A 27,194-nucleotide genomic window follows, 5' to 3' on the forward strand; every position below is an offset into this window, starting at 1 on the left:
TTTAGGCATAGTTGTACTGGGGTTAAGTTTAGGAATAAGGTTAGGTTTAGGCATAGTTTTACTGAGGTTATGATTGGGAATAAGGTTAGGTTTAGGCGTAGTTGTACTGAGGTTAAGTTTAGGAATAAGTTTAGATGTAGGCATAGTTTTACTTAGGTTATGATTGGGAATAAGGTTAGGTTTAGGCGTAGTTTTACTGAGGTTACGTTTAGGAAGAGCGGCGACCGTTCCGAGGCCGCCGGATTTGCCCCCGCGGGGGCGACTGTGTTTTGGGGCGAGCGTTTTGGCATTTGAGGCGAGGAGAGGTGAGGAGAGGAGAGGAGAGGAGAGGAGAGGAGCTCGGAAACTGATCTGCTTGGCGAGGAGAGGAGAGGAGGACACTCCGGCTCTCTCACGGCGAGGTGGGGAGATCTGAGACCAGACGCGCCCTCCTCCTCCTCCCCTTCTCTCCCCCCCGCCCCCCCCCCCACCACCGACACCGTGCATCTGTCTGTTTGTCTTTTCTCTTTCTTTTTTTTATGGTTCGTATCGCAGCTTGAGATCTCAACAAACCTCCTCCCCAGACAAAGACACACTCTCGTCAACTCGCTGGGTGGGATCCGTAAGAACCAGCCCCCCAGATTTGTTTGGGAAAGTCGCACCGATGGCGCTGTGTGTGTGTGAGCAGTAAAGTGGTTGTTATAGAGCCTCTACTAACGGACACCGCTCAGGGTTGGATCATTTCGGGACGCATCTTTCTTCTCATGCTGGATCCTGGTTTGTTTTGAGATATTATTTTTTTTAAAGGGTGAAATTGGAATACAATAACGCAAAACCATGGATACGTACACTTTCTCCACCAGTCTACTTTTACTCCTGTCCATTTCGTCCGGCTCAACTGGTCATTTCCCCTCAGCGCTCATGTGAGTAAAAACAGCCTGTTGGCTCTTTTATAAAATTATGCTTGATTGACTATAAAAGTAAAATGACAGCTTGTTGTAATCTATCAGTCGGCTATTTCTATGGGCTACTTAAGTCAAAGTTGCATATCCCCAACACATTTGCACCAATATGGTCGAAATGAGCCTTTGTTTTGTTTCTTTGTTGTGTACAAAATAAAATAAAAAAAAACAATGAATTAATATTTTATTGTGACAATATTTCACTGCCAGCCATGGTCTCTAATGAAGTGACAGCTGGCGATCGATCAGTGGTCTCATGTTTCCATAAATTACGTAACATGGCTGAAATGTAGGCTATACAACAAACTCACTGATTTCTACTATTTTCCTGCAGAACAGAACGATCGGGTTTTTTCTTCCTAAAACAGGAGTGCTTTCATGACGATTAACTTGTGACTTCTTTGGGTTTTAGACTTTTAGTTTAAAGAACGTGACTTGTACAACAAGTGTGTGTGTGTGTGTGTGTGTGTGTGTGTGTGTGTGTGTGTGTGAACATGTGTTGACAACCAACAGCTGTGTGTGAGACTACTGCATGGTTCCAGGAAGGAAGGCTGTGGTCTCACATAAACTCTGTCATGTAAGCATGAGCATGCTATTCCCAGAACTGTCCCATTTAAGCCTCATCATGTATGGCTCAGTAGATAGCAGATCTACAAGCTCACAACGCCTCACGTTTTGAGCTTGTAGATCTGCTATTTACTGCATGCAACTGACACCAGCGTGCAACTATAAGGATACATCAGGCTTTAGGTGGTTCTCAAGCATTTCATGTCAGTGTCTGGGACACACACCAATCCGAGATGATTACTGATAGATTGTAATCCAGAATCACATTGTGTAGCTATACTGATGATACAGTAGAGCAGTGGATCCCCAAATATGATATGTTTTTGGCTGCAGCTAACCTCCATTTGAAAAGGTGTTGTGCCAGGGACCCCCCATAAGAGAACGTTTTTGTGAAAACTTTCCAAAAACTCATTGTGAGCTTGTAGATCGGCTATTTTCGAATAGCCAAACAATAAGGGTTTAAACTGTTCCTCATTTTGCTTCCCCCTTCCTCCCTCAAGACAAAGACCAAAATAGCCATTCGTATACATTCACTGATTGTATTTACTTGTAAATGTGCAATGGTTTCACTGGGGACCCCCTGGAACTCTCCCCAAGGACCCCTGGGGGTCAGAGGTTGATCTGTGAGAACCAATGCCTAATTATAGAAGTAGTAGGCCTATCATGGTTCGAAAGAGGGTTTTGATTTAACTGCTGTCTGAATACAGTTGGCTCATGTTAATCATGGTATAAATTGTGATGATTTTGGTTGTTAATAATGCTACAGGCCTACGTCTATAGTTTGTATTATTATAATACATGTATGTATGTCAGAATATATACCACTGTACACAGAGATACCACCATGATATAAGGTCAGCTGCTGTATGGGTAATATATACCGTTCCAGGGTGTTCCCAACCTTGCCACTAGCTTTGACCTGAAAACACCGTTGCTGGCTCATCAGTCAGCCCTGGGCCGGTAACTTGGATTATGTGTCATCTTGTGAACTTGCATGATGAAAGGTTTCATTTCATCTTTGGCTGTGCTCTGAATGTTATTTCCATCCCTTGAAACCACTAAACCCCTATATACATTATATAATACAGTATGTACTTCTTTGAACGGGGTCCGTCCGCGAGGCCCACTCCTTTTTTCCCTCTACACAACATAATCATAGTCGAAAATAGCCAATCGTCAGGCTCAATGTTCCACCAGAATAGAGTTGCGAGGGTCCATGTGTTTAACCCATTCAATCCGGTGTCATTTAAGATTTCTTTGGCTATTTTTGAAAAAATTGTGGATTTCTTTTGCAAATCTTTGAAAATATGTTTTTTTAAGCGAACATTTGTAAAATATTTTGTTCCAGGGACCTCCAGAAGCAAAGATTTGAGTTACAAATGTTCGCTTAAAAAAAAGAATTAAATATATTGAAATAGCAGATCTACAAGCTCATAGCACGGCACCGAGAGCTTGTAGATCTGCAATTTTTTAATAGCCAAAGAAATCTAAAGTGACACAGATGCGTCCCCGGATTGAATGGGTTACGATCCTAAAGTACACAGTAGATGTCAAGCTAACGGATGTGACACAGGCCTCAGATGGGTTTCCCCTAAAGTAAACGGATGCCTCTAGCTTTGTGTTTATGTGGAACTTTTAATTTACTTCTATACACCTCACACACACATCTACCCAACAGGTTCTGAATGATCCTCCAAAAGGCCCTGGCGGGTTGTAAAAGGAGGAGGAGGGGACTGGTGCGTCCGTCTAGTTTTGAATGCAGCCCGAGTACGCCGGTCCCCCGGAGAGCCGGGGAGGCATGGCACTCAGGCTAATGGCACTGTGCTATGATGTCAGACTGCGTGAGTGCCCTGCCCATATATTTCATAGACACTAAGTGGATTGATCCAAGGATGGGCTACATGTGATTCATACTGAAAAGTTGGCCTGAAGACCCACATAGTTGATTTGAAGATTGTCATTTCGATGGGTGCTAGGTGACTCTTGGAATGTTGCAAGAATAAGAATAACAACAAGCTGTTGATTGAAAAAAAAAAATTGAATGTGGGGTTGGGCAATATGGATAAAAACAAAATAGAATATCACAATATTTCTGACCAAATAGCTCAATATTGATGACAATATTGTGGGGGTGACAATTGGTTGTTTCGTAAAAAATGTACAACTCGTGTTGCCAGAATCTGGAAACAAGCAACCAGTGTTAAATCGTTCGCCATTGACGGCAGCCTCGCAGATAGTTTCAACGCATGTTTGACTATCATGAGACTCTACTATGAATACTAGTAGAGAAAAAAACAACTTTGCGTCGGTTATAATAGACGAATTTCCCTTACCCACGCGCTCCCATTATGACAACGGAGGGGGTTTAAAAAATGACGACAGGGGAATATATGGAAAAAAAGAACGCCACTTTTCACGTCGCTAGGTGAGTAACGAGACATCAAAGATAACACTTACCAGTAATTTGTCCGGAATTCTCCTTTAAAAAACGAAAATAAATAAAAATAAAAACATTATTTTGCCTAAAATAGGAATGGTAGATTGAAAGTGGTTAACCCATTAAGACCAGTAACACATCTGTGTATTTTTTTATTTCTTTGGCTATTCAAAATATTTTGGTTTTTTTATGTAAAAAAATAAATAATCTAAATGTTTTTCAGAAGACATTTGTTAGAATCGGCCTCAGGTCTTAAATGGTTAAGGGTGTCACTGGTGATGGTGATTATGTGTGACAGGCTTCACTGTGAGGTGAAAGTCACAGGGGGACTTGTGACGGCTGACTGGGGGCAGAGAGAGTTTTCCTCAAGATACCGTAATTCCACAGTGTGAATAAACACGGTCTTGGCTTGATACTGTATTTAGGAAGCTTGGACTTTATTATGAGGAAAGCCAGACTTTGACGAGGGGATTTTCCAGGACCTGTTTTGATTTGTCACGCCATGTTCTCCATGAAACTGCTCATCTGGCATTATTATCATTATTTACCTCTTATAGCCGCCCTACACCTTACCTAGCTCCTTGCCTCTTTTTAATCTATGCTCTCTCTCTCTCCCTCTCTTCCTTTCTATCTCCCCCATCATGCTCTCTCTTTTTCTCCACCCCCCCCCCCCCTCCTCCATTAACCCATTCAATCTGGGAACGCATATACCGTGTCATTTTAGATGTTTAGCTATAAACATTACTTTATACCTTTTTTTTATAAAATATTTATATTTTTAAAAAATAATGAATATTTGTGCAAATCTTTGAATATATATTTTTTTACTATTTTTTTTTTAAACTAAAATCTTTTGAGATGGGGGAGGGGGGGGGGGGGTCCGTGTCCATATACATATCATTTTGGGGGTCCTTGACATGAAACCGTTTGAGAACTACTGATACAGCAACATGGGTTTTTTACATTCGTAAAATCGGCCAAATTGCACACATTTTCACGATTTTGCTGCGCTATGAGCTTGTATAGCTGCTATTTTTTAATAGCCAAAGAAATCTAAAATGTACACAGACGTGTTCCCGGATTGAATGGGTTAACTCTGAACTAGGTTCCAGTTCCACCTGTAACCTTCACATGCCAGTGTCTCTTAGTTTCAGATTGTTTCTGCTCACTCTGCCGTCTTCCTCCGTCTTCCAGTCATACGTCTCTGCCTCCTTCTCTCTATCTTCCTCCTCTCACACCCTCCTCACTCAGCCTCTCTCTCTCGTTCATCACCTGTCCCATCTTGTCCATGTCTAACTTGGTCTCTCTCTCTCTCTCTCTCTCTCTCTCTCTCTCTCTCTCTCTCACACGCCGTTTCTCTTAAGGCAGATAAACATCCTTGAATCTGACATTCAAAATCTGATGTCACCGATTGCTCCCCAGGGATCCCAATGCCAGCCAGCGCACGGCTATGGAGTGTAATGACTTTGTAAAGTGCTATATCACAAACTAGCCGATCTCATTGTGACGCGTTGTAGATTGGCAATTTTGGGCTATTTTTCCACGACACTGTAGTATACTGTACTGCCGAAGTATAAAATAGGGCTTAAGTGAAGTACTTTTCCAGTAAATAAACTAAATAACTAAATAATACAAATATACAAAAGTGAACCTGGTAGGTCTTGTGTCTCCAGAAATGTGTCTCCAGTGTGTAGCTACTAAAGATATATGACATATTATGTTTAATATTACATAGCAGTTCATCATGGTGCATATCGTTGCTGTCCGGCAGGAACCAGCTAACTCCATTTTGACGCTTTTGATTTTTTTTTCTCCATAAATCAGGGCCATTGAACACCCTTTACGTCTGTGTGTTCGTAAAAAAAAATATTGAACCAATGAAAAGCATTAAAAAACGCTTCTGACAAAACCAGCTAACTCCATTGGATCCTCAAATTTTCTGCTAAACCAGCTAACTCCACCGGAGTTAGCTGGTTTTACTGACTCCAGGCTCCACCCCCTTTTGACCTCCAACCTCATTGTGAGCATGGAGGTCCATTCAGCTGTTCTTATCAATGATGAATAAAACCTCCTAACTCCACTTTTTTGTGAGTTAGCTGGTTCCTGCCGGACAGCAGAGACATGTAAAACTCTCCGTATTTAATTAGTTTGTTGAGCACTACAATATACAGATATACTGTCCTGACCTTAATGTACAGTATGTGTCAATGATGTGTTTTTTAATCAGCCTTGTGAGCAATTTCACTCCTTGATCTAATTGATGACTACACAGCTGGAACCAAGAGAGATGTTGAAATCTCTGTCACCATTTGCCAACTCCTCTTGCTAAAACCCTGTGATCCAAATTTACTCACTTGATATGCTTGTTTTTGGCTTTCGCCTTAGTCACAGAGACACGCTCCAAGCTCTCTCTCTCTCTCTCTCTCTCTCTCTCTCTCTCTCTCTCTCTCTCTCTCTCTCTCTCTCTCTCTCTCTCTCTCTCTCTCTGATGTGCACAGTTTTCGAGTTCCTGTCACCCTCCTTTCTGTTTGCCTCACTTACTTTACTTTTTTAAGGCTAACCAGATTTCATGCTCAACCAGCTAAAGCGCTCTGCTCTCAGACATGTCTGTGGCAATCTGTGTTCATAGTGTGAGGAGGAGGATGCACTCCGTCTTCACATGGAGGAGGACTGGAGAGAAGTTCTTCTGGGTCTTAGCTAAAGGGAAGAGGACATTAATTAAGCAATAATACACGAGAGGGAGTGCTATACCGTGAGATTGGCGCTGGCAATGTGGGTATGCTGTGTGGAGCATGTACCAAGGCATGAGGCAGAGTGCCGTTGATCTTCACACCAGGCAATATCACAGTATTTACAGTATATATAGCACTAGTGTAGTATTATTGTCTATACCTGGGGTCTTCAATGTTTTCCAGCCCAAGGACCTCTTAGCAGATGAAGAAGGGACCCCCACAAAAAAAATCTTAGATAGCTTCATAGACTAGTTTGACAGCACTGTCATCACTGTGAATTCATGTTATTTGTTTGTTTGTTTACACATTGTCATTATCTTATAGTATGTTGGATTGATCATGTTAATGTGTATTTTCAGACATTTAACCTCTTCATACTTAGTAAAGTTGACCGTTTACCCTGTACTTGGTCCGCTCTTTTCCCCCCTCTACACCAAACCTCTTTGCCGAAAATAGACGATCTACAAGGCGTTGTGAACTAACGTTCCCCTCAGAATAGAGATGCTAGCGTTCAAGTGGTTGAGTGGGAAAAAAACATTCCTATCACTGATTTGGCAGCCCCCCTGTAGTAACTCTGAGGACCCCCTGTTGAAGACCCCTGGTCTAACCACAGTTTCATTATTAATGTCTATCATTGTATGTCAGTGACAATGATGACATAAGATTAGGTATGAAAGGTTATTCCACAAATACAAATGGTTTCGTCATTGGGTTCCCTTTCCAGTGCATCCAGTTGTTTGTTTGTAAGTGGGATAAACCGTTAATTTGGTCCATTTGGGGTCTTTTTTTTACTGTGGACACAAGCTGGTTATCAGTTTTACGTTCATTGTCATCAAAGCTGTAATTAAAACAAATGTGTTCAAATAAAAGCCAATAGGAAATGAGTTAAGCGCTGAAATATGAACTTCTCATGATTGTAACGAATCAAAGTCAGGTCATAAATGACAGGGTTGTTAGACATATGAGCGGCGCTCCTCTCAAAACGTTTTAACTAGTGTCTGCTTGAAGTGCTGAGTCTTTAGCATAGAAGAAATGCATGTCAGAAAGTAATGTACCTTATTCAATGGTCATGCTCTAATCTTCGACCCACGACATTTATATGTATGCCCATTATCTGTAGAAAATCACCTTGGAGTTGACGTAGTGTGACTCGTCTTTGTTTACGGTGAGGCCAAGTCAAGGTCAAGTCAAATTATCTTTGGGAATTGTATTATATTTCTTTAGACGGTGCATTTTGTTATATAATGTCATTCCAAATTTAAACTCCGGATCTACTGTAATGACATTGATGCCATGTGGAGGGTTGAACAGGAGAAGCGTGCCATGGGCATCGGGGCCTATGGGTATTGGTGTGGAGGGTTTAAAGTGGTCTAGGGTTTCCTGGGCTGTGATTGACACTTGTCCCAGCCACGAGGGAGCTGCCTTTATAGCAGGGTATATTTGAGGAGGGCGGTCTGCGCGGCGGAACAGCTGGGGGGGCTATATCTGTTACGAGTGCACGTATGCAAGGGCATAGGGTCCGTACCCGGGGCTAACGCTCGTGGCCTCACCTCGCACTTGGGCTGTCGTCGTCCCAAGATCCTACCGTTACTTGTCGCTCGCCCCCCACTCTCTTAATCTCTCTCTATTTCTGTTCGCTCGCTGTCTCTCCCTCCGAGCTGTCTCTTCCTATATGTACGTCTCTCTCCCGACCCTCCCCACTCTCTAATGTATCCAGTCTGTCTTTCCAACATTTGCTCTCTGTCTCCCTCTTCCTCTTCTTCTCACTGCCTCTCTCTTTCTTTATTTCTCTCTCTCTACTCTCTCTTGCCCCCCTTCTCTCTCTATCTTACTCTTTCTTGCCCCCCCCTCTCTCTCTCTCTTTCTCTCTCTCTCTCTCTCACTCTCTCTCTCTCTCGCCCCCTTATCTCTCTATCTTACTCTCTCTTGCCCCCCCTTCTCTCTCTCTCTCTCCCTCTCTCTTACTCTCTCTTGCCCCCTTCTCTCTCTATCTTACTCTCTCTTGCCCCCCCCTCTCTCTCTCTCTCTCTCTCTCTCTCTCTCTCTCTCTCTCTCTCTCTCTCTCTCTCTCTCTCCCCCTGTCTGTCTGTCCCCCTCCTCCCCTCTTTTAACCCTGGCTATATTTAGGCTGGCCTCTTCTCAGGGGTGGAGGGGCGTGCATACGTTCTTCTGACTGAGTCAGACTGTGGTTGGGCTACAGGACAGTGGGTTAGGTGTTGGTGGTGGTGGTGGTTGACTAGCATGTCACAGCAGCACCGCATGAAAGCTGTGACACCGTCACTCATAAATCTCCCCCATGCTGAACGTCTGCAGACCTTTAGGATACAGTGTACTACAGTTTAGTGCAGTAGTTCTCAAACTTTTTCATGTCAAGGACCCCCAAAATTATGTTTTTGGCCGCAGACCCCCATCTGAAAATGTTAAGAAGCAAAGATTTCAAAAATGGCATATCTACAAGCTCATAGTGCGGCACTCAGTGCTATGAGCTTGTAGATCTTGTAGACCCCACTTTGAGAACCAATGGCTTACAGTGTACAGTTTAGTGTACAGCCTCTGAGTGTTGCTTTAGTGTCTGGTTGGAGTGTCCCCCTCATCTATTTCCTTTTGCAAAAGAGATATTTCCGTGTGTGTGTGTGTGTGTGTGTGTGTGTGTGTGTGTGTGTGTGTGTGTGTGTGTGTGTGTGTGTGTGTGTGTGTGTGTGTGTGTGTGTGTGTGTGTGTGTGTGTGTGTGTGTGTGTGTGTGTGTGTGTGTGTGTGTGTGTGTGTGTGTGTGTGTGTGTGTGTGTGTGTGTGTGTGTGTGTGTCACAGCCAGAAGGAGCATCCCAGCTCAGTATCAACTAACTTCCCCACGATTTTTGTGCCACATGGAACTTCCCAGGAATTTTCCATTGCACCGTTGCCTGGGTAACCTTAGAGAATAGCTAACATCTGGTTGGTTGGACGAGTGCCACCGGCCAACACAGGAAGCACATCTGCATGTCGGACAGGCTTCCTCGTGTAAAAAAGGGATGGGATTTGTAGTTAACGAGTGTGCTGTAAAGTGTGACTCTCCACCAAACAGACTAGGCCTACTTCAGACTACAACAGACTGGTAGTCTGTTGGCAAAAGTTGGCATTTATTTCAGCAGAAGCAGTCGGCCAATGTGCACATTGTTGTGCAAATGCGTATTGAGCTGGCAGATCTACATTCTGGTAGATCTACAAGCGTTTTGAGCTGGCACATCTACAAGCAAGCTGGCAGCTCTACAAGCTCACAATGCGACGCATTGTGAGCTTGTAGATCCGCTATTTTCAAAAGATTATGCATTTTATACATTTGAAAACTTGCGAAATGGGACATTCTGCATAATGAGTATACTTTCTACATTTTGATACCAATACTTTTGTACTTTTACTCAAGTACATTTTGAATTCCGGGCTTTTACTTCTAACAGAGTATATGCTTTTTCCACCACCGTATAAAATGCAAATGAATGTGAAATTAAAACCAAAAAAACTCACTCACTCACTCACTCACTCACTCACTGTACACTCTCAAATGAACGCTGAGGATTTTACTGCTTAGGAGTCCAGACTGACGTAATCACCGTCTTAAACAATACTTTAACTACTTTGTTGACGGGTCCCCCCAGAGGGCTCTATTCTAGGCCCCAGCGTGCTATTTTTGCAGAATTTTCGCCTATTTCCACCGAATGTTCTTATATTATGACATGGAATGCTAGGGTTCATGTGGTTAATTGGACATTTCATTTAGGCCCTGGGGGCTAGTTCCCCCATTTACTGTGTGTGTGTGTGTGTGTGTGTGTGTGTGTGTGTGTGTGTGTGTGTGTGTGTGTGTGTGTGTGTGTGTGTGTGTGTGTGTGTGTGTGTGTGTGTGTGTGTGTGTGTGTGTGTGTGTGTGTGTGTGTGTGTGTGTGTGTGTGTGTGTGTGTGTGTGTGTGTGTGTGTGTGTGTGTGGGGTGAGGCAGAAGAGATGGGGACGTATGGATGGGTGGTTGGGTGATGTGTGCACATACAGTACATAAAGACAGTGAAAGTGTCGTGACTCAGGGTTCAGACGTAGGTCTGCAGTGGAGAGGGGTTATTAATGAAATAACACACACATGGCAACATAATGTATGAACAAAACCCTCAATAACATGAAATGAGAAGTATTCTATTATCTTTTTGGAAATATATAATGTATGAGAGGTTTTAAAACCCATTAAAACCGACGGGAAAGCATCTGTCATATTACATTTTTGCGTTGGCTATTCAAAAATAGCAGACATACGTTACTTTGTGCTGTTCTGCGAGCTTGTAGCCTCGCGTAGCCAGTTTTTTTTTGCACTGGCAGATTCGTCTGGTCCCAGGCTGTTATTTCTGAACATTTTAGAACTACTGATTTAGAAGGCATTTGTAGAATCGGCCTCGGGTCTTAATGTTGCTGTATAGCAAGAACTAATGAGACACAGAGGTGGCTCCCGGATTGAAAGGTATAACAACGTATAGGTTTCAACAGGTCTAAATGGGTTATGTGTATATCTTTCTCTTATTCTGTGGATGCAGAATCAGACTTCAGAATCCACCAGTCTCCACCAGTGTTGCCAGATTCTGTGAGAGAAACAAGCAACCAGGTCTAGGAAAACCAGCCCAAAAGAAGCGACTATGGGCCACATGAGCACTTTAACACATACATCAGCTATTTGAAAATAGCAGATCTACAAGCTCACAACGCGTCGCGATGCGACGCGTTGTGAGCTTGTAGATCGGCTATTTTCAAATAAAATCTTGCGGGGGAAATTATAATAAGCAGATCTGGCAACCCTGGTCTCCACAAGTCTGACTTCATCAACATGACTTCATCAGCATTACGTCAGAGATCCACAGGGAAGCCAAGCCGTTATTAAACCCTGTGGTGCTTTCAATCCTAGCACTTTTTTCTTTTCTTTTTCTCCCCAATTTTAGTCGTTATGCCAACTCATTCCTCCCCACACACAAATTTGTGTGTTGTCACTAGAGCTGTCACCATTACACATTTAAGTTGATTAATTGTCACTCAAATAATTGCGATTATAACGATTTCATTGTGTGCTTGGCCGTTGAACATTGGAACATATGAAGCCTTTTAGGCTTCTAAATCAGAAATTGCACCGAGCAGATATGACAAATAACTGAAATATACAAAGTTATTGACATATTTAATTTAAAAAAAAGCAGAAATAGCTCATCTACAAGAAGCTTGTAAGCTTGTAGATCAGCTATTTCTGCTTTTTTTATGTATTTGAAAAACTTTTTTAAACATGGAAACAATTATGGCGATTATGCAAAAATAATTGCGATTATACGATTATGTAACAATTGTGACAGGCCTAGTTGCTGCTGTTGTATCCTACTGACTCACCTGCAGGCGAGGAGCCCCCACCGAGAGGGCGTCCTACTCCTCCCACCGAACACTCCGCCCATAGAGTATCGCTAAAAACTGGAGAACGGAAGGCCCCGCATTTGACCAACGCGGTTTTGGTCACAGAGCAGGCGCTTTAAATGCGGAAGTCTTGCAATACCAGATTTGACCACCGTAGGAATACGCGCAGTGACAAATATCACCCTTTCCGCCCGGCTTCCCTCCCCCAAACACGGGCCAATTATGTCCCCAGTGGGTTCTTGAGTGCTTGTTCTCTAGGTGTTTTTTTTCTCCTCTTTTATATATTTTTTTCCAAAAATAACGGATCCACTTAGCAGATCGACATGATGCGATCCATTGTGTTTGTACTTGTAGATCAGCTTGCTACTTTTGATGACACAGGGCTTCTGTGGTTAAAATCAGCGAAGTTGCCCTTTTAACCCATTAAGACAGGGAACGCATCTGTGTCATTTTAGATTTCTCATAGATCTACAATCTATGAGATTGTAGATCTGCTATTTTTGAAAAATCTTGAAAATGTGTGCAAATCTTTGAATATATATATTTTGAAGCGAACATTTGTAACTCAAATCTTTACTTCTGGGGGTCCCTGGAACAAAATATTTTAACGTATTTTTTATTTTTATATGTATATTTTATTTTTTATTTTCAACAAAAAAAAATATAATCGGCCTCAGGTCTTAATGGGTTAATCATATTAGGCTATACATGTTCTTTTTGATTCTAGCGTGTTTCATCTGCTGCTGTTGGTTTAGTGTTCCGGAATCTCTCCGCCAGGTGAAAATGACATTGCTCCACAGTGACCGCTCACAGACACACCGGTGGTCGTGTGACAATCATTCCACTTTAATTGGTTCAATGTGTGCTGACACCTGTGTGGAGAGGTGATGTGAGTGCTCTGTCAGGAGAACGTATATCGTCTTGGACATAAAGAGGCGTTGGTGAGGGATGGCTTGCTATCTATAGTCACAGTGTGAGGTCACATTTGTGCAATGACAGGAGCTTGTGTGGCAGTTTCTCAAAGCTATAGATAGATATACTGATTGATTGATCGATTGATTGATTGATACATACAGTAGATAGACCTTTATTGAGCCCAAGGGAAATTCAGTTGAGAGCAGTAAGGATGAAACAAAGATAAGTAAGGTAAAAGAGGGGCGGCAGTGGCTCAGGGGTAGAGTGGCCGGTAGAGCGGCCGGATGGAAGCCGTGAGGTTTCCAGTTAGATCCCGGGCTCCAGAGTTAGTGTTGAAGTGCCCTTGAGCAAGACACTGAATCCCTAATTGCTCCCGATGAGCAGGTTGGTGTCTTGCATGGTTTCCTCCGCCATCGGTGTATGAATGTGTGTGTGAATGGGTGAATGTAATGCACAATCTATGTAAAGCGCTTTGAATAAAAGTGCTATATAAGTGCACCATTTACCAAAAGAACAAGTTTAGTAGGGTAATAATAATAATAAACTTTATGTATATAGCACCTTTCATGACATGAATGCAGCTCAAAGTGCTTTCCGGTGCTAAAAAATACAAAATAAAATAAAGCAAGTGCTTTACAGAAAAAGCAACAACAATTCAACGCTAATTAACACTAATTACAATAGTATAACAAACAATATAAAAGGCAGTATTAAAAGATGACTTAACATCAGACCTGGCCTTCTGTGCTTGGGCCAGACAGGTGTCCATAATTAGTATACAGGCCATCAGTAGATGGAATTAGCGGCATATAGGTATCAGTAAATTATCACCAATGTAAATGGCATATAAATAGACTAAAGACCCAAAGACTGACCTGGCTGTTTGCACTTGGACTGACTGGGTTAGCATTGTTGTATGAACCATTTGCAAATAAAGTATAAAATAAAAGGCATAAATATCACCAGTGAATGGTAGTTTATAGTAGATATTATGTACCGAGTATCAACAGTAACATGGGTCAATATTTACATATATACAGGCATAGTTATAGGTAGCCTATGTAGTTACACCAGTGCATCAACATGGCTGGCACATAATTATGTGTTATGATCATATCGGCACAATATATCGGGAGTAATTTTGACATCTGTCCGATACCAATAAGACATGTTTCAAGTAATTACCGACCTCACATTTCAAAGTTACAATTTAATGACTTTTTAAGCCTTTTTATTTCATGTTTTTATTTAGAGTAGCCAATTCTTTTTTCACCCCTTTTTCTCCCCAATTTAGTCGTTATGCCAATTAATTCCTCCCCACACACATTTCTGTGTTGTCACTGCTGCTGTATCCTACTGACTCAACTGCCAGTGAGGAGCCCCCACCGGGAGGACGTAGAGCCTTCGTCCTACTCCTCCCGCCCAACACTCCCCGCTGACAGGTGCCGCCCTCCAGCCCGTAGGAGTACATGCAAATGACCAATATCACCCTCCCCGCCTGGCTTTCCTCCCCCGTACACGGGCCAATTGTGTTCGCGTAGACGCCCGACAAAGCCGGTTGCACTACAGTGGATTCGAACCCACAACCTCCGTGGCGGTGGGCAGTGACTTTACCACTGCGCCACCCGCTTTAAGACCCTTTTAATACCAAATTGTCAAATATGACGTAAGAAACAGGCAAACATAAATATTGTGGAAAATAGCCGATCTACAAGTTCACGACGCCTCGCAGTCATCATATATGGCTGTTCCCCCCCTCTAATAGCGAGTTCCATCAGAACAGCCTCGTCATCACGTCGTAATAAACCCCGTCCAGCGTCCGTCCAGTCAGCTGCTGCACATTCCTAATACGATATAACGTGAGTGCTCGCTGGAGTGTGCAGCTGTTGCCAAGGGTGTTCACTTTAAACAACCCTTCACATCCAGTCGGCAGAGCGTGCTAAAATGCTCTAAATGATGGAGCAGAGGGAGAAACCTCAATGATGTCCTGCAGAGGAACCATAACGAGGACGCGGGACGTTCACAAAGCCTGCAATTACAGTGTTTATTGACCTCAATAATGGAGAGGATATAGCATCGAGACGTTATTTGTCTCTGCGCTCTCGTTCGCCGGTCCATTTGGTTACGTTTATGAACTCTCTTGAGTTAAATGAACACAGAGGATTTCACCACGTACAAGGTGTAAAGTAGCTAAGTACATTTACTCAAATACTGTACTTAAGTACACTTTTGAGGATTTTTTACTTTACTAGAGTATTTCCCATTTTCAATACTTTTACTTCTACTCCACTACATCTCAGAGGAAAATATTGTACTTTTACTCCACTACAATTATTTGAAAACTTTAGTTACTAGTTACTTTGCAGATATAAATTATTACATTATGAAACATACATCAACCACTTCAGCCCTATTTTATACATAGGCTATTTGAAAATAGCAGATCTACAAGCACACAACGCGTCGCAATGCGACGCATTGTGAGCTCGTAGATCGACAATTTTCAAACATTTTTGTACTTTTACTTTTGGTACTTTAAGTATATTTTGATGCCAATACTTTTGTACTTTTACTCAAGTAACATTTTGAACACAGGTTTTTTACTTGTAACAGAGTACTTCTATATAGTGATATTGATACTTTTACTTAAGTAAACATTTTTAGTACTTTTTCCACCACTGCGTACAATGTGCAAATCACTGGTTACATCGTATCAATGAACAGTCAATGGTCGTCCACAAAGGAGAACTGAAGAAGAGGAAGGAGAGAGCAGAGGAGAGGAAGTAAGGAGGGAGCAGAGAGGAGAGGAAGGAGGGATGAAGCAGAGGAGAAGGAAGGAGAGAGTAGAGGAGAGGAAGTAAGGAGGGAGCAGAGAGGAGAGGAAGGAGGGATGAAGCAGAGGGGATGAAGGAAGTAGGGAACAGAGGAGAGGAAGGAAGGAGAGAGCAGAGGAGAGGAAGTAAGGAGAGAGGAGAGGAAGGAAGGAGGGAACAGAGGAGAGGAGAAGAGGGAGGGAGCAGAGGAGAGGAGGGAGGGAGCCGAGGAGAGGAAGGAAAGAGGGAGGAGATGAAGGAGGGAGGAACAGAACAGAGGTTAGAGGGACGTGATGCGTCACATTGTGAGCTTTTTGCTATTTTGTTTCGATTTTGGACTATTTTTGACAATAATAATGACATGTCCAAAACAGGGATGCCAGGTTGGAAGTGGATCATAAGGCAGTCTGGTGTTGTGCAACATTTAAAATGTTTGACCGCCTGCGATCGTTTGTGCCCCTAAGGACCCCTAAGGACCCCTGGCCCGGATCCCAGGCTGGGAAACATTGGAACACTGGAGGAGAGGAGAGTAGGGAAGGAGGGAGGGAACATAGAAGTTTAAAGGAGCGTTTCACCCCTGGAAGAACTTACAGTCACTCAATGTTAATGATATTTGTAGTAGATAACAGTAGCAAAATTTGAAATTTGCACCCTATGGCCAGAAAAATATAGAAGTCTGTGTGTTTGACTAGGGTTTGACTGGACTGATGCATTACATACAATATTTACAATGACCATAATGCTTTGGGGCACTGCCCTTCCTTGTGGGGAGGGGACGCTGCGTGGGGGTGTGGTCTACATTGTAGTCAGGAAATAGGGTGAGATAAAGAGACTATGAGTCAAATGACTCATAGTCTCTGAGGATATGGATACAAATCTAAAAATACAGATAAAACACAAAAAACACACCAGGATCATGTTTATGGGTCCTAGACCTAGATAAAAATAGGGGTTTGATGGAAAATCGGCGAAATGTCCCTTTAAGGAAAGAGGCATACAGTGGAAAGTAAGGAATAGAGGAGCGGAAGGAAGGAGGGAATAGAGGAGTTGAAGGAGGGAGGGATGGAGGGAGGGAGGGAGGGAGGGAGGGGGCAGAGAGGAAGGAAGGAGCTAGGAGAGAAGAAGCATAAACAGGCTGAAGAGATGATGTTTACTTAAGAAACAAAAACAGGAAGGGGAGGATGGGAGAGGCAGAAAACGAGAAGCCTCATTCCACCGTTAGTGGTCTTATTAGCGGCCGGCCTCCCGGCGCTTCAATTACTGGCAAACCATCATCCTCGTATCTCCCCCATCTTTCTCCTCTGCTTCCAGTAACAGTGTTGTTGTCAGCCTCAGCTGTCTCGCTATACGAACAGATTACAAACACAAATTACTACCATTAGCGGGAGCATCGGAAGGCTCGAAGCGGTCTCTCGCGGTGCTGCAAAAAGACAAGCGGAGGCACGATAAAAAGTATTGGCTTATAAAAAGTATTCCGGTGAGGAGGAGGAGGAGGAGGAGGAGGAGGACGACGACGTGCGGGCTGTCAGAGGCTTCCTCCCAGATGGTTTTGACGTTATTAACCCATTAAGACCGGGAACGCATCTGTGTCATTTTTAGATTTCTTTGGCTATTCAAAAATACCTGCTAATCCTAACAGTTTTCTGAAACACTTATGTTGCTATAATATCAGTGGTTCTCAAACATTTTCATGTCAAGGAGCCCCCAAATTATATGTATTTGGCTGCGGACCCGCATCTCAAAATATGTTGTTCCAGGGACCCCCAGAAGCAAAGATTTGAGTAAATATTTGCTTAAAAAATATATACATATTCAAAGATTTGCACAAAGTTTTTTCAAAAATAGCAGATCTACAAGCTCAAAGCGCGGCACGCTTTGAGCTTGTATATCTGCTATTTTTGAATAGCCAAAGTATAAAAGAATGGTTTACGTTGTTACACAGATGCGTTCCCGGTCTTTAATGGATTAAGAGATCAAATGTGGCTGTGCTGCAGAGACGGCAAGACCCACTTCCGGGTGTCAAAAAAACACGGAGATGTTTACAAAGCACGAGTGCACTGAAGTGGAACCCGCCGAGATTGGTTCTCGAGCCCTCAGGTTCGCTCCTCGCCCAGGCGAGCCCTCACGCTGGCGTTGGGGCCAGCCAGACGGTTTTGTCGAGACTGCCGGGATGATTTAGCACCCACCACCACGTTGGGATCGATCGACTGGCTGGGTGGGTGGGTGTTGTTGAGATGGTGTCAGATTTGAGCCCTTCATGGAAATGGAGGGGGAAATGAAAAGAAACTGAGTGGTTATTATTAAGCTGGCAACGTTGCGGGTGTACTTTGGCAAGATGCGCGACTGAGCCGTATGAGCACGGAAGTTAAGGGAAGTCTACTGTCTCTACAGAATAACAATATTACATTTGACAGGGCATTCATCTATATCATCACCGCTAATCTCCAGTGTGTGAGATGCAGGTGAATCAATTGGGTGGTTAAGCGTTAAGCCGTGGGCAGGAAGATGAATTATTATTATGAGTTAGCCGTCTGTTCTACTGTTCAGATTCCTTGACAGCACAAAGTACAGAGAAGCGAGTGAGTCAGAAAGTAAGGCAAGACAAGACAATTAAGGCAGGTTTATTTGTATAGTACATTTCAACAGCAAGGCAATTCAAAGTCCTTTAGGCATTAAAGGACAACTTTGTTTTTTTACAACTATGTTTTAGCTTGTAATTAAAGTAAATAAAAGATGAGTGTTCATTTTTTTTCATTTACTGATTTATATAGTTTTAGCAATTTTCGCGATCTTTTTTACAGTGGGTGGGGGCATTCGGGCAGGTGGCTAAATATGTATTTTTTTCACAATAAAAAAGGTCCCGTTGTCTTTGATGGCCAGATGTGAGTTATTGGGGGCTAGAAGAGCTACTGTAAATAATAATAAAGAAATTGCCGGGTTATTGAGTAAAATAATACATATTTAGCCACCTGCCCGAATGCCCCCGCCCACTGTAAATAGATCGCGAAAATTGCTAAAACTATAGAAAGCAGTAAATGAGAACATTTTAACACTCATCTTTAATTACTATAATTACAAGCTAAAACATAAACCTTGGTTGTAAAAAAACGAAGTTGTCCTTTAAGACACACAGCATTAAAGACAGTACAAAATAACATCACATTATTATGTATTATGTGATGTATATTATAATGTAATATAATATGAAGGGCATTTGAATACATTTAAAAATAAGAAATTAAAATAAAACAGCAAAGTTATACAATTACTGTGCAAAATAAATTATATGAAAGCAGCAAATGGAAAGGTCTTCTGCTTTGATTAAAAAACAAAAACAAAACAGAGTTGTAGAGGACCTCCAGTTTTTCTGGGAGTTTGTTCCAGATATGTGGTACATAGAAACGCTGCTTCTCTAAATGTGTAGTTCTGATTCTGGGTTCAGAAAGCAGACCTGTCCCAGACTTGAGAACATTGACAAGACTTCGTAAAAGTAGCTTAAAGGTAGGTTTTCAGTTTCTTCCTGCCAATGAACACATTCTGGGAGCTGTCTTACATACGGAGTTGGTTTGAAAATCGATTTATAAGTAAAACGGCTGTCCTGTAAACTGTTTACAGTTTAGGCCTTGAGAAATTATGTAATATAGAAATATAGTAATATAGAAACAGAATCAACCACAAATGTTGTGGTTGATTCATGTTGATTCATGTTTGTTTCGTTGAGGTCAGAGTGGGAACTGAACCTGTAACTGATATGACATCATTACAAATAATTGCGTTGAGACTATTTTGTATTTTGTAGTAGCTGATCTACCAGCTCGCAATGTGTTGCGATGCGACGTGTTGTGAAATCATTTGACAAAATGTTGACAATTGTTCTAATAATAATTTAAAAACAACACCTGGTGTGAATGGTTAAGTGTGAATTTGACACAAAAAAAAACAGTGTGTGTGATCAACAGCTGCCCAACAGCCAACAAACAGGCAGATAGAAGCTGTGAGTTTTCACAGCATTGAAAGGGAGAGGAGAACAACCAGTCTGGGCAATGCAGTGCGGTCAGGAGTCAGAAAGACATGAGATGCTCTCTCCCAGCAGGTTCATCTCCCCCAGGTTATACACACCACCACCCTCTCCCACCTTGACAACAACAAAGAGGGGGGCTATTGGAAGCTGTGAGTTTTCACAGTGTTGAAACAGTGGGATAGGATAGCAGAACATTCATGGTTTCTTGCTCTGTTCAGACGGGGGATGAGTAAACAGTGGGATAGGAGAGGAGAGCGTTCAGTCGGGGGCAGGGTTGCCATGTTGGGCTTGTTTTTCTGTCAAGTTGCTTGTAAATATTAGTAGTGGCAGGGTGCGTTTTTTGGGGGGCTTGTTTCTAAAGTGTACAGTTGCTTATTTGTACTTACTGTTTAAACCAGTGGTACTCAAACATTTTCATGTCATGTTTTTATTTATTTGTGTGCTTACATAAGTCATTTCCTTAAATTCTTCTTAATACCAGATTGGCCAATTGTCAAATATTACGTAATTTTGGGGGGTCCCCAGTTCACATATATGATTATTTGGGGGGGTCCCCAGTTCACATACGATTATTTTGCGGGGTCGCGGCCTGAAAAGGTTGAAAACCACTGATCTAGGACTCTCCTAAATCAGGATAGGCATTGGACCCCAAAATCTGGCCTCGGTTGGGCTCTAATATTGACCCAATTGATTATACATCACAAGAGTCTAACACTGTCTTAATTACATTGTGGACAAACACTGTAGACATACTGTACACCCCCCCACCCCCCCCCCCCACACACACACACACACACACACACACACACACACACACACACACACACACACACACACAGTGCAACACACTAGGGCATGCTCTTTTTCATTATGTTAAGAGTTCTTGTAAAAGAGCTGCACCTGTCCTGATGACCCCTGACCCGGGCAACCCCCCGCTGTCCTTAGAAAGGCCCAGTGCTCTGGTTACACACACACACGCACACGCACACGCACACGCACACGCACACGACAGCTGGCCTGACATAGGCAGCTTCTCTTTCAGCCATTACAGAGATGGAGGGTGTGATAGAGGCTGAAACTCGGCATAGGCTTAAACCGGAAATGAGCTGTCTAGCGCCACCATTTTGTTTTCATGGGCAAACAATGGTAGCGCCAATGTCTGCTGATAAGCCTGTATTGTTGACATTACCCTCATACCATTCTGCATAGTTTTGTAAAGAAAGGGCGACTGGGTGGTTATGCTCGAACTGTGAAAAATGGCAGAAGAATAAAACTAACAGCAGTAGTGGAAGAAGTACATAAAAATATACTTACAGTATCAAACTATAATTACTCAATTATTTAAAAAAAAAAGAATCTAACTTGTTCGGAAATAGGCGATAGGGTAAAGTCAATCTGGGAACCCATTCGGTAAAAAAAAAGGTGGTGCCTCTGGGGGCAACACCTAATTTTTTGTGGAGAAAGTTTAACAGGAACTCTGTTTGGCTCCTCCACTTTCTTAGTCCACTTCCTCCTGGGTGCTTCGATGTATATTCCTACTAACAACAACACTTCATGTTTAGGCAGCACCGATTTCGGGCCGACTCAGCGTTGGGAGGCATTGGAAAGCGTCTGCTGCCGACAAATTGTGGTCGGGTCGGGACTTCTATAGATCTGTCGATAAGAAACCGAACTTGCTCGGTCAGACTAGTGCAAAAAATGGTATGTGTGTGTTTTGTTTTGGTGTGAGTGAAAAAGCTCCGATGTCGATGTTGACAGATTCCGTGAGTGAAACAAGCGAAAAGCAACCTGCAACTATGAATATTTACAAGCAATTTTCTGCCTTTATTGATAGTGAAGTGAAGTTAGACAGGAAACGGGGAGAGAGAGATGGGGAATGAAATGCAGCAAAGGCCGTCGGGATCAGGACTCGAACCCGTGACGCGCTGTCAGGCTACCTTGGAGGGGAACTGCCTTCCACTCCGACATCTCACCACTCCGACTAGTGGCTTCCGCGTGCGGTTAGGGTTAGGTATAGGGTTAGTAACCGTCGGAAAGGCGACATGTCGGAAAGCCGACATGTAACCACCTTGGAGCCAAGGTGCCCGGACCTCTAGGCCAGTGGTCCAGGCCTTTACAAGCGATTTACAGGAAAGCAAGCCCAATGTCGCTTATAATAAGCAGCCCTGGCAACACTGACAAGATCTTGCAGGCCAGTGAAGGCATTAGCACAACAATGTGTGCATCGACCGACTGACTGCTTGTGCTGAACTAAATGCCAACCTTTGCCAACAGACTACCTGTGTGTTGCAGTCTGTTGTAGTCTGTTGTAGTCTGTTTGGTGGAGAGTCAGTCACCTTTTAGGGCAGTGGTGCTGACAGATTCAACTGTTAGCAGAATCTGCCTTGAGAGATTAGGGTAAAGTTCAAGTTCACAGGGGCATCCGCTGGCCTAGCGTTCAGGGCGCATACCACATAAGCTGGTAATCCAGCATGACAGCGTGTCGCGGGTTCGACTCCCGTTCCTGACGACCTTTACTGTATGTCTCCCCCCCCATCTCTCTCCCCCCATTCCCTGTCAGCCTACTGTCCTGTCCAAATAAAGGCATAAAAGCCCAAAAATAAATTCTTAAAAAAACAGCTCACAGCACGCAATATCGATGTGTTGTGAGGTTGTACTGTAGATCGCCTATTTTCGAAGAGTTCAACTATCAAACAGGGCAAATAATTTTGAAAACACAGCACATGATGTTAGAGACATCATGTCATGTGTTCAATAATGTTTTATAATAATCAAAATCTTCAAACTAACTATTGTAACTAAAGTTTGTATAATTGCAGTGGATTAAAAAAAGCACCATAATTCTCTCTGACATGTAGTGTGGAGTAGATGTATAAAGTATGAAAAAATGGAAACACAAAATAAAAGTACCTAAAAATGAAGTGCAATACTTGAGTAAATGTACTTAGTTACTTTCCACCACTGACAGACACAATAGGAGGGACTAAGCACTTCATGCTTGACCCCTTAATGAACTGTTGTAAAAAAAAAAAGTCTGTTTGTTCAGTTTGTGATATTAAGGCGAGAGAGACACAGAGAGAGAGAGAGCGAGAGAGAGAGAGAGAGAGAGAGAGGGAGGCTTGTGCCAGCAGGTCTCACACTTGGCTGGGTTTCACATGGTTTCACTCATTTCAGCCCTGGAGACTGAAGCTACTGGAGCCGATGTTCACCAGACATTGTGGGGGCTTCCTCCTTTTCCAATTGGTCCCCCTCTCTTAATTTCCCCACAGAGAGAGAGAGAGAGAGAGAGAAAGAGAGAGTGAAGGGGGAAGGGATAATAATGATCCTTATTTTTCCATATCGTGCTCCAAGTTTCCACCCCTCGCCAGGCGGCTTCGGTTGTTAATGAGCTTTTCCTTGTTTAACCTTTTTCTTTACTTCCTGTCCTCACACACTCTCTCCACTCATATCAGGAAACCTACTTTTCTCTGTTGCATTACTTGTTTGATCGTTGAATTGAATTTTCTCTGATAAAAAAAGAAATTTGTTTGTTTGTGGAAGTGGCTAGTCAGACGTTTCCTTTAGGGATTCTTTACCCCTTAAGCTCACAGACTTCACAGAGATTTCCTTTCACTATTTCCTACTCATACCTTTCTAAACTCATTGTTATATTCTCAGATAAATGGGTGGCTAGCTATAACTGAATGGGTATAGGTACCCAATAAAAAGGTCACAGGTTCGCCCACTGGTCCGCCTAGTCTGTGTTGAAGTGTCCCTGAGCAAGACATTTAAGCCTTAACTGCTTGCCCGGGTGCTGTATTAATAGCACCCACTGCACCTAATAGTTAGGATGGGTAAAATGCAGAGGACAAATTTCACGTACATTGGCTGCAAAATTGCCGTCATAAAAAACAGTATATGTCAAAGATATGTCGGCCAAACCGATACATCGCTCTGGCCGAAATAAATATATTATGATGGAAATCAACGGTCTATTAGTAAACGTCAACCCTTTTGTGATGGAACACACGTGGATGGACGCACAGTACAAGTACACGCACAAATGCACACAAACACGACACATTTTCCCATTTAACACCTGTTGTAACCCTCCACCCCTCTTGTCTGAGGCCAAGTAGACCACAAAAAACACAATACACACATGCAGACACACACAGTCAATGGACCCTAACTTGACCCCATGCTGTTAGTTCCATGCAGTCAGTCAACCCACATATTAGCTAACATTCTGCAACAGAACCAGTCTAGTGCAACTTGGAGGTAAGCCAGCAGCTGATGTCTTATTACGACGTGTGTGTGTGTGTGTGTGTGTGTGTGTGTGTGTGTGTGTGTGTGTGTGTGTGTGTGTGTGTGTGTGTGTGTGTGTGTGTGTGTGTGTGTGTGTGTGTGTGTGTGTGTGTGTGTGTGTGTGTGTGTGTGTGTGTGTGTGTGTGTGTGTGCTTGTGCTTGTATTACTATACTCGTGAGGGCCAGATGTATTTGAGAAATAAACATTGTGAGGACAATAGGGTTATAATTAGGCATTTAGTTTAATTTTGCAGGTTAGGAGGACTGGAGTTATGCCCGATTTATAACTATTTGTGTGCCAGCATTGCACACTGAAAATACAAGTAAGACGCGCGAACGCGGGAAGCGAACGCAAAAAAATACAAATAAATATGAAAAAAATAAATGAAAAAAAAGTAATCAATAAAAAAATAAAAATACAATTCAAAAGAAATCTGCGTTAAAAGAAGCATCTTAGAAAAATACAAATTCACAAAAGAAAAACTTTGAATGTTTTTGAACAATTCAACAAAGTGTTTGAAGTGCCTGTTTCACCCACTTCCGGGGGGCGGAGCCAAATCCGAGCCCGAAGTATTTGTTCGTAGACCCCCACTTAGGGGGGGTAGAAAAAGTTTCGGAGCGATTCGGGCACTTTTCATTTAACATGGGGTTTCAATGGGGAGTTTTTAGGAGCCTTCTCCGGGGCGTGGCTTCCGGGGGAAGGGGCGGGCTTAAACGCAACCTTGACAGGTGTGTTCAGTTTTCAAAGACCTTTCATTTGATGTATGGTACGTCTAAATTGGACATTTACTTATCTCAGAGGAGCTGCACGCAGGCAGTGCACACAGAGACACAGACAGAGACACAGAGACACGACACACACAGAGACACAACCCGAGCACGGTTTCATAGTAAGCTCCACTTGCGCGGAGGCGCGCCTTCGGCGCGCCTCCTTGCGCTGCGTTCGCAATCAGATCTTCAAGCTCACAACGCGTTTCAGAGTGACACGTGAGCTTTTAGATCAGGTATTTTCTGTGCGCATTACTGGCGCGCAACAGATATAACTCCGGCTTTAGGGTTAGGGTTATAAATAACAAAAACGCATCAAAAGTGAGTTTATAAAATTGCCGTCCTGAAACGTTGATGCCCTCACAAGTGTGTGTGTGTGTGTGTGTGTGTGTGTGTGTGTGTGTGTGTGTGTGTGTGTGTGTGTGTGTGTGTGTGTGTGTGTGTGTGTGTGTGTGTGTGTGTGTGTGTGTGTGTGTGTGTGTGTGTGTGTGTGTGTGTGTGTGTGTGTGTGTGTGTGTGTGTGTGTGTGTGTGTGTGTGTGTGCGTGTGTGCGTGCGTGCGTGCGTGCGTGCGTGCGTGCGTGCGTGCGTGCGTGCGTGCGTGCGTGCGTGCGTGCGTGCGTGCGTGCGTCAGAGGTTGAGAAACAGAAATTAGCTGACAGCATGCCCACTCCATATCTGTTCCCTGCCCCAGGCAGCTGTCTCTCAAAACGGGCAAATTTATACGTGGCTGCTATGCAACACATTTACAGTTGGAGGTACATTAGACCTGCTCGCATTACACGGTGTTTTTTAAATAAGACAACACAGGCAGGGTTCGCGTGTCAAGGGGCTGACATCGGTCTGGGAGGGGGAAGGGCCTCGTTCACGTCGCGAGGGGCCAAAGGCTCATTTTCTTTATGGATTGTGACTCATGTATTTTTCATCAGCTGTCGCTTTAAAGCGCCACTCAGGGTGCGGGGTTACTGTTAGTATGTCAACATGTGTTTTCAGGGGAAGCCTTGAAATGTCTGTACAGTAGAGATGCCTGTGTGTGTGCGCTCACCCGTGCAAAAACGAGGGATGTACCATGTGTGGATACAGCACATGTTATGTTGGGATGAGAAGATGAGATACCAGGAGCCTGTATACTGCCCTCCGGGTGTGGGTGGCGGTATCACATCTCACTTGCCGAGTAATGAGATTGGTATGTTTTGACAGTTGATTATGGATGGATGTCTATGGACACGCACGTCGCACGCACACTCCCACACTCGCACACACAGGCACAGACACACCTCCTCCACTATGTCAGCTGTTCCTCTATCAAAAAGTGTCCTTAGAAAGCCTATGTTTAGACACTGTGGAAGTAACTGTTTGCATTTCTGTGTTCACACGCACGCGCGCACACACACACACACACACACACACACACACACACACACACACACACACACACACACACACACACACACACACACACACACACACACACACACACACACACACACACACACACACACACTCTGCCACTGTTTGGACATGCAAACACATACACACACACTTACTGTACAAAAACCAGTCACGTTTTGGTGTGTTATGTTTATGACATTTGTGTGGATATTTACAGTATGCCTAACATCATTAGAAGTGGGGGTGGGGGGGTGGGTCAGTTGTGACTTGAGAGAGACAGCTGTGCCCATCAACACAACAAAGACCACCTGCTTGTTTGTAGTACCCCCCCCCCCCCCGCCCTTTACTGCCTCCCCCACATTCCATTATTCAAATAGATTCACTCACAGATTGTGTCTGTCTAAAGGCAGCTCTCCACCGCACCGATATTGGGCCGACTCTGTGTTGGAAAGCGTCTCCTGCCGACAACCTGTTGTCGAGACTCGCAGATTACCGTTGATAACCAACCTAGTTTCACCACTTGAGCCCTATTATTACATCAGCTATTTTCAAAAATGATCTTGAAAGCAAGCCCAAATAAGCCCAAACAAAAGCAACCCGCAAAGTTATGAATATGTACAAGCGACTTACAGGAAAACAAGCCCAAAGTCGCTTATAATAAGCAGACCTAGCAACACTGGCAGACTGTTGCAGACCAGCACTGCAAACTGCTGCCACCTCCTGGTGTGGAGAGTTATGTCATCCTTAACGCATGCACAAAACAATGTGCCGTCGGCCGACTGCTGAACTAAATGCCAACTTTTGCCAACAGACTACGTACCAGTCTGTGTCTGTCTGAAGTAGTCTGTTTGGTGGAGAGTCACCTTAAAGATAGCTTGTTGTTCAGATTCATGAATTCACATTCGCTCTGGGTAAT

General features: G+C 43.3%; 1 protein-coding gene across 1 annotated transcript in view; it reads left to right on the forward strand.

Moving 5' to 3' along the window:
- Nucleotides 1-399: 399 nt before the first annotated feature.
- The window catches only part of cacna2d1a (calcium channel, voltage-dependent, alpha 2/delta subunit 1a), a gene marked incomplete at its 3' end in the record, with an annotated part of 144,815 nt that continues 118,020 nt past the window's right edge, over nt 400-27,194 (forward strand). Inside the window, exon 1 of the mRNA XM_080421118.1 lies at nt 400-902. Coding sequence (XP_080277244.1) covers nt 817-902 — 86 coding nt within the window. The 5' untranslated portion in view covers nt 400-816. The remainder of the gene's footprint in view (nt 903-27,194) is intronic.

This window comes from Gymnoscopelus braueri, assembly GCF_963280865.1.
Source record: "Gymnoscopelus braueri genome assembly, chromosome: 23".
NCBI classification, from domain to species: domain Eukaryota; kingdom Metazoa; phylum Chordata; class Actinopteri; order Myctophiformes; family Myctophidae; genus Gymnoscopelus; species Gymnoscopelus braueri.